The sequence below is a fragment of the Alligator sinensis genome, unplaced genomic scaffold, assembly GCF_000455745.1.
Source record: "Alligator sinensis unplaced genomic scaffold, ASM45574v1 scaffold448_1, whole genome shotgun sequence".
NCBI lineage: Eukaryota > Metazoa > Chordata > Crocodylia > Alligatoridae > Alligator > Alligator sinensis.
The window spans coordinates 2,248,215-2,267,057 of record NW_005841870.1 but is presented as its reverse complement, the minus strand read 5'-3'; the positions used below and the strand labels follow the sequence as shown (position 1 = coordinate 2,267,057).

Sequence of the window (18,843 nt, the reverse complement as noted above, 5' to 3'; positions counted from 1 at the left end):
CCCCGTCGTTGATCGCAGTCCAGACGTATCCCTTCCCGCGCGCAAAAGAACCGGACCCGCGGAGCCTAGCAAACTTCGTGTGAGTCCTTGCCGGACGACTTCAGAGCCTTTCTACCTGGGTTCGAGTCCTGCAGGTTTATCTTCCTGTCGCCGAAAACCCTTGCGACGTACCCTCGTGTTTTGCATCTTCCCGTCGCCGAAAACCCTTTGCGACGTACCCTCGTGCCCTGCAGGTTCGAGTTTTGTTTTGTTGTCTGTCTGTAACCGCAACTCAAGCAAGTTTTCCAGCCTGCACCACTGCCATCTCGGTGTAAGTAAACAATCTTTAAAACTACCGCTAAGCGTTTGTGCCTAATTCCAGCTCGATGGCCTTCCCTCTCCGACCCGGCGTGCCCGGGCTGCTGGCCACAGCCCGCGTGCAGCACGGAAAAGGGCTCGGGTCGCTCCCGGCCCGCACACTTTGATGTGATCATGCTGCAGAGCACTTAAGCTTTTTGATCCAAGGTTAGCGAGGTTGTTTGGAACCTTAAGAGTTGCTCTAAACAAAAATAGTTTTTTTAATGTCTTCATTAGGTGCCTGATGCATTCATTTCAAGGCACAATGGGATTTGATATCTTAGTCCCGCCACTCGCACCTCCTGCCATGCTAATATTTTGGTTTTAGAGTATTAAGAAAAAATCTGCTCCAATATGTGGGTTCATCTACATGTGCAATTAGCACGTAACAATAAACTTAGTTGCAGTTGGTGCCAGAGTTTACTGCTCCTGGGCCCAGCTTTTACACGTGGACAGAGCCGTCCTGGGGTAGGGGCAAATTGGGGCAACTGCCCCAGGTCCCTCACTTTGGGGGGCCCCGCAGAGCCCCAAGTGGAGAAACCGTGGCCCCTCCCACATTTGGCGTGGCTGCTGCATTTGAGATTTAGCCCGTCCACCCGCCCCATGGGTTGGAAGTTTCTTTAACTGTTCCAGCCAGAAATTCCAGCCTCCAACACTCCTCCAGCATGCTGCAGTGTTCATTTACCTACATGAGCATGCCATGGGATGGGAAAGGGGGCCCCGCAAAGTCTGATTTATCCCGGGTTTCGCACCCTGCTAGGGTCGTCTCTGTACATGGACCTGGGACTGCAGCATGTTGAGCTGGGGTGGAGTAGTCCTGGCTGGCAGGGGGTCCAGGTGGGGGGGAGGGGGCAGCCTGTCAGCCCAGGGGTGCTCTGCCCTGGCTCAACATGCTGTGGAGGGGCTAGCTGGGGCATGAGGGTGTTAAAGTGTGAGGCTAGCCAACACACACCCCCTGCTTTGCAGCATCCTCATGCCCCAGCCAACCTCAGTCACCGTCTACACATGCATTTTGGCGCATATAACTATTCTGCTGTAGGATAGTACTTGTCCCGGACAGTACTATTCTACAGTGGAGTTAATTAATTTCCTGCACCTCAGTCTGGGCATACATGTAGAAAGTGGTGCTTTAGTGTGGAACTAATTAGTCAGCTCCAAAAGTAAAGTGCCCATGTAGGTGCACCCTCTATGCCAATGTATATTGGTGAATAAACAAGAATTTTTTTCTAAATCTTTTCATCTTGTATACTCATATCTTTATTGCTGAAATGCATGTTGTCACATTTCATAGGTTCTCATTTTTTAGGTGAGTGCAATTATAATTACAGAGAGTTTGTAACAACTCATTTCTCTTCAACTCTCCAAAATCCAGAATGTGTGCATTACATTGTAAGCTGCACATAACCTGATTGCTTGGCAATCAGAAAATTGCTTCATATGTGGAGTTGATTGTTAGTTTTTGGGGGTTTTTTTTTAGCCTATTTCAGTTGTTCTTGGTGTGGTGCTTTTGCAGCCCTGAAACAGAAGTGTAGCCAGTCATAACACTTATATCTATATCTGTTAATGATATAAGCTGTCATATTGTAATTCTTGCATCTATATCAGGGGTGGGCAAAATACAGCCCACATGCTGGATTTTGCCTGCCCATGGCTTCCACTAGTAAATTGTACCCCAGGCTCAGTCCTTCTGCCCACAAGGGTGGGAGGGAGGTGCCCACATGTAACACCCCTCCCAAACATACCCTTTTGTGCCTCACTCCCACCCTCATGGGTGAAAAGTCCTGGCTTGGTCAGTGGATAGCTTCCAGGCAAGGCTGCTGCAGCCACTGGGGCCTGCTCCGCTTCCTCTGCATCCCGGTTGCTCTGGGCAGCAGGTAGGGAAGTGATGGGGGCGGGGGCCGAGCTGCAGCTGGGCAGGAGCATAGAGCTTGTGCCCAGGGGTGCAGCAACAGCATGGAGCTTGGGTTGGTAGCTGGGGGAGGGGGAGTGTGGGGACACCTGATGCTTCCCCCGTGGCGCACAGCCCCAGCAAACGGTGGCATCAGCAGCAGCAGGCAGGGGCGCTCGGTGCAGGCACTGGTGCCCAGTGGGGCGCAGCTCTGTCCAGTGCTGCACATTGTGGCCAGGGGCATGGCCTCCACCAGACAGTCAGTCTCCAGCGCTCCCCAGCACACACATGCAGCCCCCACACTCATACAGCACAGGAGGGAACCCCAGGGGCTGGAGCCAGCTGCTTAATCGCGTCTGCTGAAACGTACCAATTGCCGTTGTCCAGCAGCCTTCTGTGTCTTGTGCATCAGCATCCCTGTGCTGAAAAATGGCAGTGTGGGTGCTTGAACTAAAGCTTGGCAAGCAAGTTTTAGTTCGAGCGCCCCTGCCGCCATTTTAAAGTGCAGGAATGGTGATGCAGGAGATGCAGTGGCACTTTATTAGAGCTGCTCTAATTAAAGCACCACATTCCCACCCCCAGAGCACGGGTAAAAGCGCCCAAAGTTACTACAGTTTAGTTCACTTTATCTCTGGAGGAGCAACTCCTAGGAGGTGGCAACCAACCTCTCCCCTCTCAGTCTGTTTGAGGTCCTCTCAGTTTCAAGGGTGTCAAGAGCCTTAATAAGGGTCAGACAACTCTGAGAGCTGTTCCCCCACAAATTAGCCTTCATGGTTAAATAGTCTTAAGTGGTGAAATCAATGGCATCTGACAAATGACTTGTGCAAGTTGCGTGATTTAAACAGCTGACAGCTTTACCTGAGGTGTCATTAATGGCTTGTACTGGATCTCGTTGTCCATCAGCATTAAGTATGATCAATGGATTTGCTGCTGGAGATTTGGCAGTATCTTTGCAGGTTCATATTTGTTCATTGACTTTTTCACTGTAGCCTTCTTTTATAGTAAGCTTTTCAGTTTCAGAGGACCTTGTTTTATTTTGTTGGTTTTTTTTAAAGATGTTGGCAAAACAGTTGACAGATGAAGAGATCAATCAGCTTCCTCTAATTCTTGGAGAACCAGCAGTGGTATGTTTGTCTTTGTGTTGCTGCTGCTGTTAAATGCTTTTTATTCAGTAGGCAATCAGGACCTGTAGTAGAGATGATATCTTTTATTAGACCAACAAGATTTTTGCAAAAAAATTTCTTTAATTGCAAGCTTTCAGGCAAAAACACCCTTCATCAGGCATTGGAGAAAAGATTGTAAAAGTTCTCCTGGGTAGAAATGAAAATTTATATTTCATAGGATTTCACAGAGGAGTTAATAGACAGAAAACTTCTCTCAGCAGTCAGTTCATAGCTGGTATGGAGCCTCTCGCCTCCTGTGATGATGCAGATTACCTTGAAACAAAGGCAGGAGCAGGATTTCAGGTTTCAGGTGGTCATAGTTGCTTCCTGCTTGGGAAAATATGAAGATTTCATTTTTAAAAATTGGCTAAAATAAAAAAAAAGGCTTTTTTTTATATAGTAGCAAATTTATGATGGTGCTAAATGGTTAATATGTAATTTAGACGTGATTCCAACTCCCCAGAGCTGGTAATCTAAAGTTCATGATTTTTCAATCCGAAAGGGGCAAAATAGACATTAACATAAAATTAGTTTGTATGGCATAAAATAGTGTGGAAGGAAAGGAATCAGGATTTCCAAGAATTTTTTTTTTTTTTTTTCCAGGGAGCTGGCACTACCTCCTGGCTTTAAGAGACTTAGACTGCCTTTAGGATTGAATTGCATTTGTAGTTTTTACTGAAAGGGGCTGTTGTATGTATAGTCCTCTCTAATGCTAATCATACTGCTGTACACATTTCACTGTTTACTTATCGCTCTTAGTTATCTGCCAGAGTAATGTTGTATTTGGTCAACTTTGATATTTAAAGTACCAGGAGGTCTTTTCAGTTATGTTTTCGGATCTGATCAGACTTCTTCAAAGAGAGCAGAGCTGCCTTTTTTTTTTTTTTTTAAAGCAGGGTTTGAGGTTTTCCTCCTGCCCCTCTTCTAGAATTATTTGAAATGGAGCAGTCTTTTATGTTTCAAGAATTGCGTGTTTGTTTGGGCTTTGGTAGAATCATGCTGTTGTATGCATAGCTCTATTCACCTGCATTTTCCTAGGAATTTCTTTGGGATTTCTTGAACCATCAAGAGGGTCCACGTGTGAGAGACCATTTAAGCCATGGAGAGATCAATTTAAATGAGTTTCCTAGAGAAATAGCCAACCAAATACTTGGGTTTGCCATTATACTTTTATGCAAATTTTCAGAAGAGGAGGAGTTTGTAACCCTTAAGGTAGGGGCTAATGTCGTGCCAGGTGAGCGATTAATAATTGTTTTAGATACCGAACATGATTTGAAAAACAGACTTGGGCTATACCTCTCTTAACAATAGTGTTTAAACTCTGCACCTTTTTGTGGACATGAGCCTATACAAGGGCTGTCCGCAGGGCTGTCCCTAGGGGGGTGTGAATTGGGGCGACCGCCTTGGGCTCTGTGCTTTGGGGGACTCTGCGGAGCTGGGCGGAGTGTCTGTGACAGCTCCGTGCTGCCACCACTTGCAGCACGGAGCTTGGATTGCTTCACATCCAACTGCTCACTACCCCCCACCCCTGCAATGCCACCGCTGCCACTGGTAGCAGCAGCTTCTTTGGGTCTGGGGCATGTGGGATTGGAGCATGGGCGGGGCCCTGCATCCTGCTCAGGTCAGCTCAGGCTGTCTTACTGATGCCCTGTGTGTTGCATGTCGCCTGCAGTCTCCCTGCCACTGTCTAAGGTCCCTCCCACTTCCACCATTGTTTGTGCCACAGCAGCTGGGTTCTTTGAGCTCCCCTTCCTTCTACCTCCTGTCCCCACGCTAAAGGCAGGCCAACACAGTGGGAAGGGGTTGCTGGCTACATGCTGCATGGGGTGGGGGCATGTTCTGGGCTGCCCATTTGGTGAAGGAGAGCCTGGTGTTGGGGGGGGTGGGGAGGTGCTGCCCACATAGTTTGCAGCTCCTGGACATGGCCCATGGAGCACATGGTCCTTAGCAGCCCAGAATTTGGACAGCCCTGATCTATACTGTGCTTTAAAAGATATTTTAAAAATGCAGCGTGCAGTGGCAGTGGCCGCCCCTGGGATGAGCCGCTGCTCTGTCCCCCACCTGCCCTGCCCTGGTTGGGCAACACTTGCCCCAGCCCCACTCCCACACCTCCCTCACTGTGGGGGCCCTTCCCTTCCCCCTCTCCTCTTCTACCCTCTCCTCTTCTACCACAACGGACTCACGAGCTGCATGCAGCTCTTCAAGCTGCCGGGCTGGTGTCGGAAATTGGATCAATATCAGCCAATAATCCTCCTTAAAAATCAGCTATCAGTATTGACCCCAAAAATCTCTTACGGTACACCCCTACTAACTAATAGTGTGGTTCTTCCCCATTTTGCACACATTTAATTTATGCATCTGACTTAGTCCTACTGACATCAACAAGCCTAAGCTGCACACACAAGTCTTGGCTGGTTTGAGACCTAGTATTTTTAAATTTGTGCTGTGTATTGTTTTTGTAATGCAGGAACATGCAGCCATAAAACCACTGATCACCTGTGCAAATTGCTACTCATCTCGTTTTCATCCAATTGCCAGACTTAAGAAACAGGTCCGTTCATTTGCCTGAAGAGTGTGTTTTATAGTCTTTAAAATTTGGTCCAGCTATTGTTGTCTTGTTTAATTGTTACTCTTTTTGAGGCAAATTAAATTTTAACCCATTTAATTGGTTAATTATCTCTTTAAGTCTACAGTTCTTTATATATTAAGATTGCTTATGAGTGCACTACTCTTGGTGATTGGGAGACCCATCTTCTCCAGATCACCTTGTAATTTCAGTTGGTGTTTGTGGGTGCATCTACATGTGCAATTTAATTCAAAGCAAAAATAACTCCTAGATGCCACATTTGAACATGTGCCTCTAATCGGAGCACGTCATGCCAGGTCGGAGCAGCCCCAGCTAGCATGGGGCCTTTGGGGTCAGCCTGCCAGCCTGGGTGTGCTTCAACCAGTTCAACATGCTGTGGAGGGGGTGGCCAGGGCACGAGAGTGCTCTAGTGTGGACCTTGCCAACAGGCAGCCCCCACACTGAAGCACCCTTGTGCCCCAGCCAGCCCTATCAGCGTCTGCCTGTGCATTGCTGTGCACTAAAAAACTCCACTGCAGGGTAGTACTTGTATATACAAGTGCTAACCTGTGGTGCAGTTTATTTGTTTACTGCAGTCTAATAGGTCTGTATGTGTAGATGCAGAGACATTTACTACAGAGCTAATTAAGCAGCTCTGCAGCAAATGTCTTGTGTAGACACCCCCTGGGTGTTTGCTACCCTACCAACAAACCTTCAGATAAATTTGTTGATTAATTGTAAGTTATGTTAGTAGCCTCTGATAAAAGGCATGAAGCAGTTAATTTCTGTCTTGAGATGGTTTAGTGAATCTGAAGTCTCTGGAAACCCTAGACGTCTTGAGTTTAGGTTATGACTAGTAAGAGGTATCACCATATGAAGATCAACTAATGTTTCATCATTGTGACAGAAGCTACTCCTCTGTTTCCTCAGTTGATCAGTTTGGAAACAAGTCTGAGAACTTCATTAAATCTGGTTAGTAGTAGTTCTTGACTTCATTGCACCTTATAAATTAATGAGGATGTGAATTGCAGCCTCATCTTGCTGATTTAATATGTACATAGCTGGGGAGAAGGAAAAAATAGAAAATCCTTTGTTCTGTATAATTTTATGGTTTTTCACTCTTGTCTTGAATATTCATGCCTTAATTGTGAGAACTGAACCCAGAATGACAGTGGAGAAGTTGCTATAAAAAAGCCCTCTAAAACTTGATGGATGTTTCAAGATATTTTACATGAAGGTATCCTGTGAAAAAATGCCCCTTTGTTAATATGTTTTTACATTTTTGTGTTGGTTTTTTTTAAAGGTGCTGGAGTGTATGAAAAGCATTAGCTCCTGGTCTGAGCTTCCTGTAGTGTCTGAGGAGCAAATTCAAGCAATTACAGGGTATACCTGATACTTTAAAATAGTAGTAGTATAAAACCATATTTGTTTGTAAGGTTCTTTGTGTACTCCATACCAGCTGCACACTAAATTTTGAAGCAGGGCTTCCTGTATCCTGAATTGACCTAGAATTCTCTAGTAACAGCTTTTAAGTTAAGAATGGGAGTAATTATTGAGTTAAAACTTTAAAAGGAATAGTCCAGTTATTTTAGTGGCCACAGGTTAGTAGCCTTAGTAGCCTGACACTTGGGGATCTGTCTAACCTAATGTTTATCTCACATTTATTGGTTGCTAATTAAGGTTAGGAAACACCTTTTTGGAATGGCAGATGCATATACAAATCACTGGAGATAATCTTAATAATTGAGTTTGCTTAATTTTTAAAATGCTGATTTTTTTTTTTTTTTCCGTATTCTTGCCCTTTGGGTAAGACACTCACTGCTGCTTTCCTGTAATAGCTCGTCCTGGATCTGGGCATGAAATTTCCTTTCCTTTGAAAATTCTTTGTAACATCACTTCAGAAGTGGATGATATTATAGCAGAAAGAGTGAGAATGGTAGTAAATTTACTACTTTTGTAGACGGAGTTTTTATTAACTCGTCTACTTAAACATACAGTATTGTGATGAAAGAGCATTTTATATTTGCAGAACTTATGTAAACTACTACAGAACAGAAGCCTTGTTAGAAATGGGGAAAGGTAAATAGGAGTCTTTAGAGTTCTGGTGAAACAATTTTGGGGAAATCACCAACAATGGCTTTTTGGAGAACAGTGCTTGGGGACAGGGATGTCAGGAACCAGAGAAATTAAGAATTAGAAAGAGTTTACAGTAATTTTGGGTGAGAAATGATGAATCATGCTAGACACGGTATTTTAATAGATCATTGAAGGTTGATTTTGGTAATGTTGACAAGATGATGGGTCTTAACAGTGAGCTGATGTAGAGGGAGAACAGAGAAGTATAAAAGGTAAAGTTTTGAGCATTTGAGAACTCAGCATTAATGGAGGAGTTTGACAGAGAATGGGAGGTAGTAGAGAGAGAAGACAAAACAAGCTGTTCCATTTTGAGGGGATAGTTTCAGTGTATGGAATATGTGAGCAAGCCTGGTGAGTGGAGAAAGAAGACTAAAGTATTTGGTGTAAAAAAGTGAGCTGAAACCATGCATCTTGATAAGATCACCTGATGGAATATGATGTAAAAAAACGAGGAAACTGAGGACAGGAGTCTGAGGGTTGCCATCAAATTAATGGCTCCCTTCATTATCTCTCCAAACAGACGTAGAAGGTGGTGTGAGGAAAGTAAGGGACCACAGGAGAGCAAAGAGGAAGAAATGCAGTCAGGGTGATGGGCAGAGATTACCAGCTGTGAAAACAAAAGATTCATTCTTGCTGGAAAAACTTAAGTATGTATGATGATTTGAAACCTTACCACGACAGTACATGGAGAGATTGAGAAATATTGTGATTTGACAATGAAAAGGCCATTAATGATTTCAAAGACGACCATTTTGATGCAGTAGAGGGGGGACAAAAACTAGATATACAGGAATCCAAGAAGATGGTACATCAGAATTGAGACTCTTTAGTGGCAGTGTTTGGTATGCTTTAGGATTCTGGAGAAGAAAACAAGGAGTTGCTTATTATAGAGTATGGGGAGACTGCTTTTCTAGATAGAAAACACCAAAATGTGCATGACATTGGGGAAAAGGAACTGAAGATTTAATTGCAGGATGGTAGTAGGCTTTTGAATAAAGTGCTGTCAAGAAATTCATTTTAACACACACAATGCAAACTAAGGCTACATACAGACATTCGGCTTTCCCTGGAAGAGCAGTAACTCTCCCAGGAGAAATCAGGACTCCAAGGATGTTCAGGATTTTTCTCCTGCAGCAAAAATGGCTGTTCCAGAAAAAAAATAACTTGGGAACAACTAGGTTTAAATCATTCCCTGGGAGAATTGTACACATTCTCTTCTGAGGGAAACCACAGCATAGTCCTCCAGCATCCCTGGGTGCTTTGTTCCTGCCCTTCCTCTCCCCTCTACCAGGAGACAGTGTCACTTGCTGGACTCTGCTCCAGCCAAGCAGGGAGCAGAACGTGCCCACTTCAAAATCTCACATTGTGCTTCAGGGGGATGCAGGCTGACTTTAAGCAGTCTCAGTCAGGTGGTCAAAGCTGCCGTGTACACTGCTAGCATCGTCTTAAACGCACTGAGGGAGTCTACAGAGCACACTGAGATGTGTGCATGGGGGCCCTCTGGCTGTACCGTGTCAACACTGCAGGCTCTGCTCTTCAAGGGCTCAGCATTTAAATGTCTGTTCAGGTATCTAAGAGTAATTTTTTTTTTCTACAGGAAAATGAACCTAGATGAATTCTCCCTCATGATTTGAAAATGTGTGTGTGTGTGTGTGTGTGTGTGTGTGTGTGTGTGTGTATATATATATATATATATATGTTTATACACTCAGCATAAGTTGAACACACTATTTTATTCTTGTGTAAAATTGTGCAGCTAATTTTGTTCTTTGTTTTTAAGGCACGAGCGATGCACAGAAATGCAAGAACTAGTGTCTCTGATTACTGGGATTCTCTCTCAGTTGCAGCACCATTTGCCCCCAAGTTGCTACATTTTAGATGATCCATTAAATAATCTCCTAACTGAGGAGTAAGTTTTAATGTTTCTACTGCTCTTGTGCCAACTCCTGAATACAATCTAGTTTTGAGAGTAAGGGGTATGTGGGACAGTAATGAGCATTTGCTGTACAAGTGCTTCCTTCAGTTGTCTATATAAATAATATCATTGTTGTAGGAAGCATCTTGCATAGCTTTATGGTATTATCACTAGTTCAGTCAAAAAGTCTTTTGAGATTCCACTAAGAATCACCTCCAAAATGAAAGGAAGGGGTGAACAATACTGCTATGATTATGACAGTATTTTTGTTTTGTTGTACAATGTGGAAAATTTGTTAGTATTAGAAGTGGGAAAGTAAAATCGTTACAGATGCACATAATTATTAATCATTAATACATCATTGTATTATCATGTATTAATATATCATTAATGCAATGATTTATCTTAATTTCCTTTAATCTGTTGGGATGATGTATAACATCCTGCATCAGAAGTTTTAGTCCCATCATTGTGGTTGGCATTATATATGTGTATGATACTTCAGTGAAAATGGCTAGTACAGTTATGGAGCAACCAGCCTATATTTCATGAGTTTTAAATATAGAACCTATCTGCGATTGTGGTGTTTGTTGTAGAGATTTCTGAAGCTGTTAAGTATAACTAATGTAATTTATTTCAGTTCATATTTTTAAAAGTCCCACTCTCTGTAGTTAGTAATGTGTCTTTCCTGTTTTGAGCCAGTGACATACAAAGAGAATTTGTATCTTTCTGGGTCTTCAGTAGCCATGTTAAAATGAACTGGCAGCTTTAATTTGGTCTGTGGAAGATTGAACTTTTGAATTTGGTATAATGCTAAGTATATCTGACATTTGAGGCAGCCAACAAGGGTGCTAAAGGGGTAAGTGGTTGAATAGTGCTATAAAACAAAATTATTCTTTGTTCTCATTCACATCAGGCTTACTGCATGTGGGCAGGATAGTGTCTTGAAGATGCCACTCTGCCTTCTGGCTGTCAATCTGTCATTTTCCACAACTATTAAGATGCATCTTTAAGAGCCTCAGTATTTCAGTGCTTTAATACTCTTGATGCTTTAATACTCTTAGGCTGCTTACAGATGTTAAAAAAACCAAAACAAAAAATGGCACTTAAACTCTGCACGTCCCTGTGCTGAGTCCAGCACATGCCCAGAAGAGGCACTGCATTAGTTGGACCTGGCTCACCCAACGTCTCACTCACGTATAGATCATGTGCTTTTGTGGGGCTTTTTTGGTGCTTGTATTTAATAACTGATTGATAAAAGCATCAAAAAGCCTTGGTGAAGCACCCAACCTATGCAGATGCTGCAGAGCCAGGTCAAACTAGCATGCTGCTGCTTCCAGTAAAGTGCCTTTTTTTAAGTATCTGTAAACAGCCTTAATGTTTTCTGCACTCCATTAGGCACTTGTAGCCACTATCTATGGTCAAATATCAGTATTTGGGGGTTTTAATAAGCCATTTTCTTAAAACCAACTAGTTGGATTAATGAAGTAATGTGGCCTATTTAGTACTGACTAATATGCAGAAATCTTTATGTATGCTAAAGCTATCATTTTACTGTGTTAGTGAAGGCCAGTCTGGCATACTGTGGATTGTAAACAGTGACTGTTATGACTTTATTTTTATGCAAGTGAGGTCTAGTCTTCATTTTGCTACTCTGTCCGGGGTCTTGTTTCTATTTCTTAATCTGGTGGGTTTTCTGTGGTAGACCCTCGTTTATCATGAACTGAATAAGGGCTAAGAGGCAGCCTTGCCCTTATTCACTAGAGAACAATACACCTTTTAAACCAGGTTTGTGTGTGTTGGTGTTATTTCTCTGGCTTGGGATGGGAAACATTTATCACTGGGAGTTGGAAATGAATTTCCATAAAGTGAGAGAGATACAAAAAACTAGAACTCTTGGTTCCAAAATGATACCTTTTATTAGACCAACTGGAAAATGGCAAGAAAATTGTCCTTTTCTTCAAGCTTTCGGGAATCAAAGTTCCTTCATCAGGCTCTGGGAAAAGTGTAGATGGTACAAGATGGTAAAAAGTCCCCATAGGTCGGAAATAAACTTCATTTTTGCACAGAGGGAGCTGAAGATGGAAGTCTGTCCCTCTGGGTCCATGAGAGTGTCATAATGTGAGAGAGAACACAACCAGCCACTCCTCATACTAAGCAAATCTTTGTTTTGTTAGATCATTAGGAAGGGGGGAGTAAATATGTTTTCCAGAGTATGAGTTACAATACTGTAGCTCCTGCTGGGTAATATGAATGTGAAGTCCATTCATTTATAAATCCTGCTCACAAAAATTGAAACACTGAGGAGTACTTTCCATTTTGCAGATTACTGACTGAGCTTTGTGGTATGCAGATTCGCACCCTGTATTGCCCACGGTTGCTCCTGGAAGTATTGGTGGTACTCCGTCAGATAGGCACACAGTGCCATCAGGTGTCTGAACAAGTTATTGTTTGCACTGAAATGAGATATAAACAATGGGTGAACAAAACACTGCATTCTCGACAGAGGCATAACTATCTACGGATGTTAAAAAGGTGGGTTACTTTTTTCTTTTTTGGAGGCGAGAGGTAGTTGCGCATATTACCTTTGCATTAGTGTGTCTTTTTTTTTTTTATAAAAAGTTTATCTTTAGTTAGGTTTGTGTATTATGTGTACGGTTTCCCATAACATTCATGGTATACTAGTATTTAAGTAGCAAGCAAAACTCATGTGGGAATGATTACTGACATTTTTAACATTGTCTGCTGCCTAGCCTTGGAAAATAAAGTTTCGGATAAAAAGGTCATTTAAATGTTTGGTAGCTTTGCAGATTTTTCCCTCTTTAAAAACAAAATCTGTCCTTTGAATTTCATCTAGAGAAGCTATTAAAACTAGGGGTGCACCGATAGACATTTTGGGGGCCGATACCAATAGCCTATTTTTAAGGAGGCATATCGGTCAATACCAGTCTGATTTCCGATATGCAGCTCTTTAGCTTGAAGAGCTGCATCCAGCTGGTAAGTCTGGTGTGGTGGAACGGGAGAGAAAGGGCATGGGGTGGGGTGCGGCAGATCAAGGCCCCTGTGGTGAGGGAGGGAATGGGGCTGGGGTTGGGGAAGGTACTGACAGCTGGGGCAGGGAAGGGCATGGGACAGCTGCAAGGGGCTTGTCTGGGGGTTGTGTGGCCCCTGAATGTGCATGGCGCAGGGCAGGCTGCAGCTGTGGGCTGGGGCCAAGGTGGGCACAGGACAGGTGCAGCTTGTCAGAGGGGGGCAGCTCCCGCTGCTGCTCACGGCTTGTCCAGTGCTCATCTAGTGGCTCCCACCATTCATCTGGGAGGGCATGTGGGAGGGCGGGTTGCCCCTGGGAAGCCCAGCTCTCCCTGCCCCATGCAGATCCGGGAACACCTTTTCTCCCCCCCCCCCTCCCCCATGCCCTCCCGGACGAGCAGCAGGAGTCGCCAGATGAGCAATGGATGAGCAGTGCATTGCAGCAGGAGTTGTGCCTCCGTCCCACACCCAGCCTGCCCCCAACCCAACCCCACTGCAGGGGCCTTGATTTGCCTCCCCATACCCCTCTTCTTTCCCACTCCCCTTCCCCTTCCACCACACCACACTTACCAGCTGCATGCAGCACTCCATGCTGCCAGCTCTGCTCCTCACTGCCTACGTGCTGCGCTGTGGCTACGCACACGCATTTATCAGACAAATTATCGGCCACATCAGGTCGATGTCAGATACAGAAAATTTTCTTTATATCGGTGCCGATCTGATATTGGACCGATGTATCGGTGCACCTCTAATTAAAACTTAAGCTCTCACCACCTTCCCACATTTTTGGAAAAATCATTTAATCTTTTGGGACTAAAAGCACTTAAATACATTAAGCCTAAATGCATGGTTATTTCACAGTACTGCTATGGAGCACAGTGCAGGTGGTTTATGTGCCCTAACTTTAGATTTCCATTCTTTAACATAGTTGGCTTTTTCTAGGTGATTTTTTTTTTCCTTTGAGTTTCTTGGATGCTCAGTGGTTGTCCTTGGAAAAAAATGCTGTATGTAAAAATGTATATGTTAACTTAACAAATTATCATGTACTCTCAACATTAACTCTATCTTAGTATATTTTTTGTCTGGAAACCCATTTAGCTCATTTTTCTTTATTTTGTAGATTGTTTATAACTATGAACTCTATGTCTCTATTCTTTCCTAATGAACCTTTCAGACATTTTCTCTTTCACCCACGTTCCTCTTTATACTTTTTAAGGTAAAAAAGGGGGTATCTGAAAAACAATTTTGTATTTGTAAAATACTAACAGTAAGAAATTTTCCCTATTTCTAGTGTTAAATTTCTGTCTCCCGTGTTACGGCTGATTTTAGTGTTGATTACTCTGGAACTAAACAACATCCACGCTATTTGTCAGGAGAATCCTTTTGAATATCAGCAGTATCTAAAGTGAGTATATGGTGCCTTGTGTACTAAAATAAGGGAGTAACATAGGCTTCTTTCATCCTCCTTTTGAATAACTTTGATCCGTTGTATATATCCTTATTGAAGCTAAGATTTAGCATGTGGTTTAGCAGATGGTCAGCCTTTTACTCCCATGATTGTGGTCATAATTTGAGTGGATGGTAGTGCTCACTCAGAGATGTTTGTTTCTAAAACATAATTTAGGTATTTGCATTCTCAAGACTTTTTATTGTCATGCATTCCTTTACAAAATGAATGCATATTAATACACAGTGTAAGATACTAGGGTAAAAAAAAAGTCATAATTTCCACACCAGTCTTTAATGGAGGTCATAGGCATTATGAAATCTTTGGCTGCCAGAGAGAGGGAGTTGTAGGGCAAAAAATGCCACCAAATACTTTCTCATGATACTACATTTTTGTGGGTAATGAGATTTAACTGCAGTTCTGAAAATTATTGCTTCCTGATCTCTTGTGTTGTTTGTTTTTGTTTGTTTGTTTCTTTGCACCCATGCTTACCAGAGATAGTAGGAAAAACGATGTAGCAGTGATCACTGGGGGGGTTTAGAGATTTGGAAATTGAGAGGAAGGTAAAAATAAATAAATAAATAAAAGTCTCTTTATGAATTTTTTTTTTAATTTGTTGTAGGTTTTTAAAATCGATTTTGCAGTATACTGAGAACTTAGTGACTTATACAAGCCCAGAGAAAAACAAATGGGATGAAACCGGGCAGCTTACCTACAGAGCCTTGATAAAAATGAAGACATTCAATGCGAGAAAGCTAACATTAATGCAATTAGCTACACAAAAGAAAATGTCTTGAAAGTGCTTGGTTTTTAAAGTTATGTATGTCTAAATTTAATGAGGCTAAAATTTTTGGGACAATTTCTGCTCCTTTGTCCTGTTTCTCTTATCAAAAAGACTTTCAGAACAGAATTTGGGATTTTAATATAGCAACAATGTTGCTGGTAATAGAGTTCACTGATCACTTTTCCTGAAATGGAACGTTTTGCCAAGGGCAGCAATGAGGACTGGACTGAAATCTCTCCTAAATGATTTGAGATGGATTTTTTTAAAGAGTATTATGAGATTTAAAGCTTTTTTTTTTTTTTTTTTTTTTACACTGTACTTGAAAATGACCGGGAAGACAATTGGAATGAAAGTCTTGGAAAAAATCTGTCTGTATGTGAAATCAGAGTACATGCTGTCTCCTATTCATCGTGATAAAAAAATATATATTATGTTCCCATGTTGCATACCTCATTCTTTTTGATAACTTCTTATTTTAAGAATTTGTCAGCAGCAATCCCTTATTTACCTCTCCAAAAGAGAATAGAGGGATGCATCAATTTAATCTTCAATCATCCATTAAATTTCACCAATCCATTTTTTTTAAGAATGGAAGATGGAATCAACTAAATGACACACAATTGACTTTTTTTTCTTTTTCAAATGTATGCATTACTGCTGTGTTACAATAAAATATGTTTAATGCAGTTCCCTTTGTTGGCCATTATTTCTTATTTATCAAACTTCACTTGCCACTCTCAAAAGGAGCAAGGGGCAGGAACCATGCCACCTGACCAGTTACACAGACCAGATAAAGGAAACATGACAAATAGATAGCTTTAGAAGTTAAATTGCAAGTTCTTTTAACTTGGCACAGTCATTATATTACACAGAAATCTCCAGTAATTAGCAACAAATAATTTTAGCTTTACCTTCAATATTTATCCTGACTTATTTAATAACCTGCTATCCACTACAGCAAACACTTGGTGGCAGCATTTGGTAACTTAAATATTACATCTTGAACTTTCTCAGCTGCCCCTTTAGAATATTTGTAAAGAAACTGAGTTCTCTTCAAACCTTGTTAACCTTAACATTTACAAGAACCAATGTCCTGAACTGTGCTCACCAGTTCAGGTGAATTGTTTTAATTCTTTGATTCAAAATACTTCTAAATTAATTTGACAACTCTCTATGAGGATGTTTTATAAACAGTATTCTAATATTGAGCTCACAACTTCAGATCTAGGGTTTGTAAACCTGTCAGAATTTAACATCTTCAGAGAAAAAAATAATTTCAGAGAGAGAGCACTTTATTACTTTCATCTAAACCTTGCAGTTCAGGCAAAAGGGGGGGGGGTATCAGAAAATCGCACTGGATGAGGTATTTAAAAAAGAGGACACATGTATTTTTTCCTTCATTCAGAATTGTATCTTGAGTAAAGTTCAGCCTCAAAAAAACTAAATACATCTTTGTTTAAAAATAAATGGGTTGTGGGGTGAGGGGGTTGTTTTGTTTTTACCACTGGGGATTTTTGTACTGTGATAATTGTTCTTGTGTCTGGATCTTATTGCTATGTGTAATGATTTTCAACCTGTTAGTAAGAACTAAAATGTGCTATGCTATATGCCACCCTGTGAAGAAGACTCGGTGAAGCATCACTCACTGTGTGGCCTCTGAAACCCACAACCAGAGGGCTACTTCTAGAGCATGCATAGAGGTTGCAGTTACGACAGAAATGTCTTCATGCAAATCCTGTACAGTGTGATACGCTTTTCAGAAACCTTGGCGCATTCCCAAAAAAGCTTGTTTTCTGCTTGTTACCTGTATGTGATCTAACTATTTTTATAAACTGCAGGGGGTACTGAGGCAGATCCTTGACTGGGCTAAATTTTTGTAGCTCCATTGACTTACTCCAGCTGACGATTTGCTCCACAATTATTTAATTTTCCCATAGATCAGATTTGTCTTGTGTGCTTCCCTTTAGAATGTACATATTTTTAGAGCACTGGGAGAGAAGGCATTATGTATTTTAGATAAGGCAAGCAAATAGAACTGCCCAATTAACCCAGTGGTTTACTTCTGTATTTCTTAATATGTAGTGCTTCCACTGTTACAATACAAAATATGTAGTTCTTAACACACTTGTTATTTTTAAATGGTTTGTTTTTACTTTCAAGCAAGCTTCCCCTTTTACAGTGTTTAGACTTTGACAGGGAGGGGCGCTGCACTGAGTTAGAACATCTATCTTTGTTTTTAAAACCTCAAGGATACATGGAGACAATGAGTTATTAAACAGAACTGCTCTTGGCATACAAACTTCCAGATAGGACTGGAATGAAAATATCTGCAGTCTGCCTTCATAACTTTGGTTGCTTGGACTATGTTTAGTAATAAGTGCTCTGCATAATTAGCCCCCAGTTTTGCTTTGTGTGGGTTTTGGTTTTTTGGGGGGGTTTTTTGTTTTTGGTTTTTTTTTTTTTAGAGGTAAGGTGCTAAGGCAGTGCCTATAACTGTTTGTCAATGAAAGACCAAGACTTCTGGAATCCTTCATGAATCTCTCCTTTTGCTGTTTCCCATGTTCATACACCCCAGCTTTTCTGCAGCTGAGCCAAATAAAACTAGCCAATACCAGTTTGTTGCCCATGTTTTCTTTTCTATACAAGGGCTTCGTTTTCAGTCTCACATTTTCAAGTGCTAGAGAAGAGGTGAACATTAACACTGCCTCTTTCTCATGCATTGATCCTGTCCACAGCACTGCGAAATTAATGCTGGAATGATTATTCATTAACTTTGCTTCCTGTAGGTACAAAGAAAATTTACTGTGTAAACATGGTTTATAAAGAGCATACAACTGTTCTGTTCCCTTGAGTGCTGGATCATAAGAGTGCACAGTTACACTGTTTCTCTAGAAACTCAAAGGTGCAAGAGCACAGTGTTAAATAAAATCAATTGCACTAAACTTGCTTAGACAAAAATGTAAACAAAAGCATTTTTGAAGAAGCTGCTAATATTTTGAGGAAATTCATAGTCAAATGGTCAGTATGAAGAAGCTTTCTTAGTGTGTTTCTTTGCATCTGACCTAAATGCCTGTCCATTAATAAAATATAAAGCAGGGGCAGTTTAAAGGGTGGGAATTTTTAAAGGTGCCTACATAATGTAGCACATCTCATTAAGGCAAAAGGATATGTACTCCCAGGAAGAGCACACACCAACTGCTGAAGCTTCCTTAGCCTGATGAAGGGTTTTTGAACCCGAAAGCTTGCTTAATAACTATTCTCCAACCATTTGGGTTGGTCTAATAAAAGATATCAAATTCACCCACGGAACCTTGTCTGCCTATGTCCTTAGACCAACACGGCTACAACCTAAACCCCTATTGCATTAAGGCACTTTTGAATATTACTTAAGTTGTATTCCATGAGAAACTCCTAGACTGTCATGTGAAATAAATGCGGTCTTTGTAGGACACCTTGAACTGTTCAAAAGATTCCTGTCATGTGGTACCCTTTAACATAGTCCCAGCTTTGTGGAAAACCTTGTTCTCCTTTATGTAAGTAGATGGATTTTCTACTAACAGGAAGTTTGGTATCCCTTT

At 41.7% G+C, this 18,843-nt stretch overlaps 1 protein-coding gene across 3 annotated transcripts in view; it reads left to right on the top strand.

Annotated features, from left to right (window-relative positions):
• Window positions 1–15,942, top strand: part of ERMARD (ER membrane associated RNA degradation) — a 36,844-nt gene extending 20,902 nt beyond the window's left edge. The window contains exons 11-19 of one of the 3 annotated variants that reach the window (XM_025194918.1): window positions 3,280–3,348; window positions 4,426–4,599; window positions 5,855–5,938; window positions 6,884–6,925; window positions 7,257–7,336; window positions 9,870–9,998; window positions 12,330–12,539; window positions 14,326–14,439; window positions 15,104–15,942. In XM_025194918.1, coding sequence (XP_025050703.1) covers window positions 3,280–3,348; window positions 4,426–4,599; window positions 5,855–5,938; window positions 6,884–6,925; window positions 7,257–7,336; window positions 9,870–9,998; window positions 12,330–12,539; window positions 14,326–14,439; window positions 15,104–15,278 — 1,077 coding nt within the window. In that variant the 3' untranslated portion in view covers window positions 15,279–15,942. The remainder of the gene's footprint in view (window positions 1–3,279; window positions 3,349–4,425; window positions 4,600–5,854; window positions 5,939–6,883; window positions 6,926–7,256; window positions 7,337–9,869; window positions 9,999–12,329; window positions 12,540–14,325; window positions 14,440–15,103) is intronic. The other 2 variants (XM_025194925.1, XM_025194934.1) reach the window with 2 other exon arrangements.
• Window positions 15,943–18,843: the final 2,901 nt, after the last annotated feature.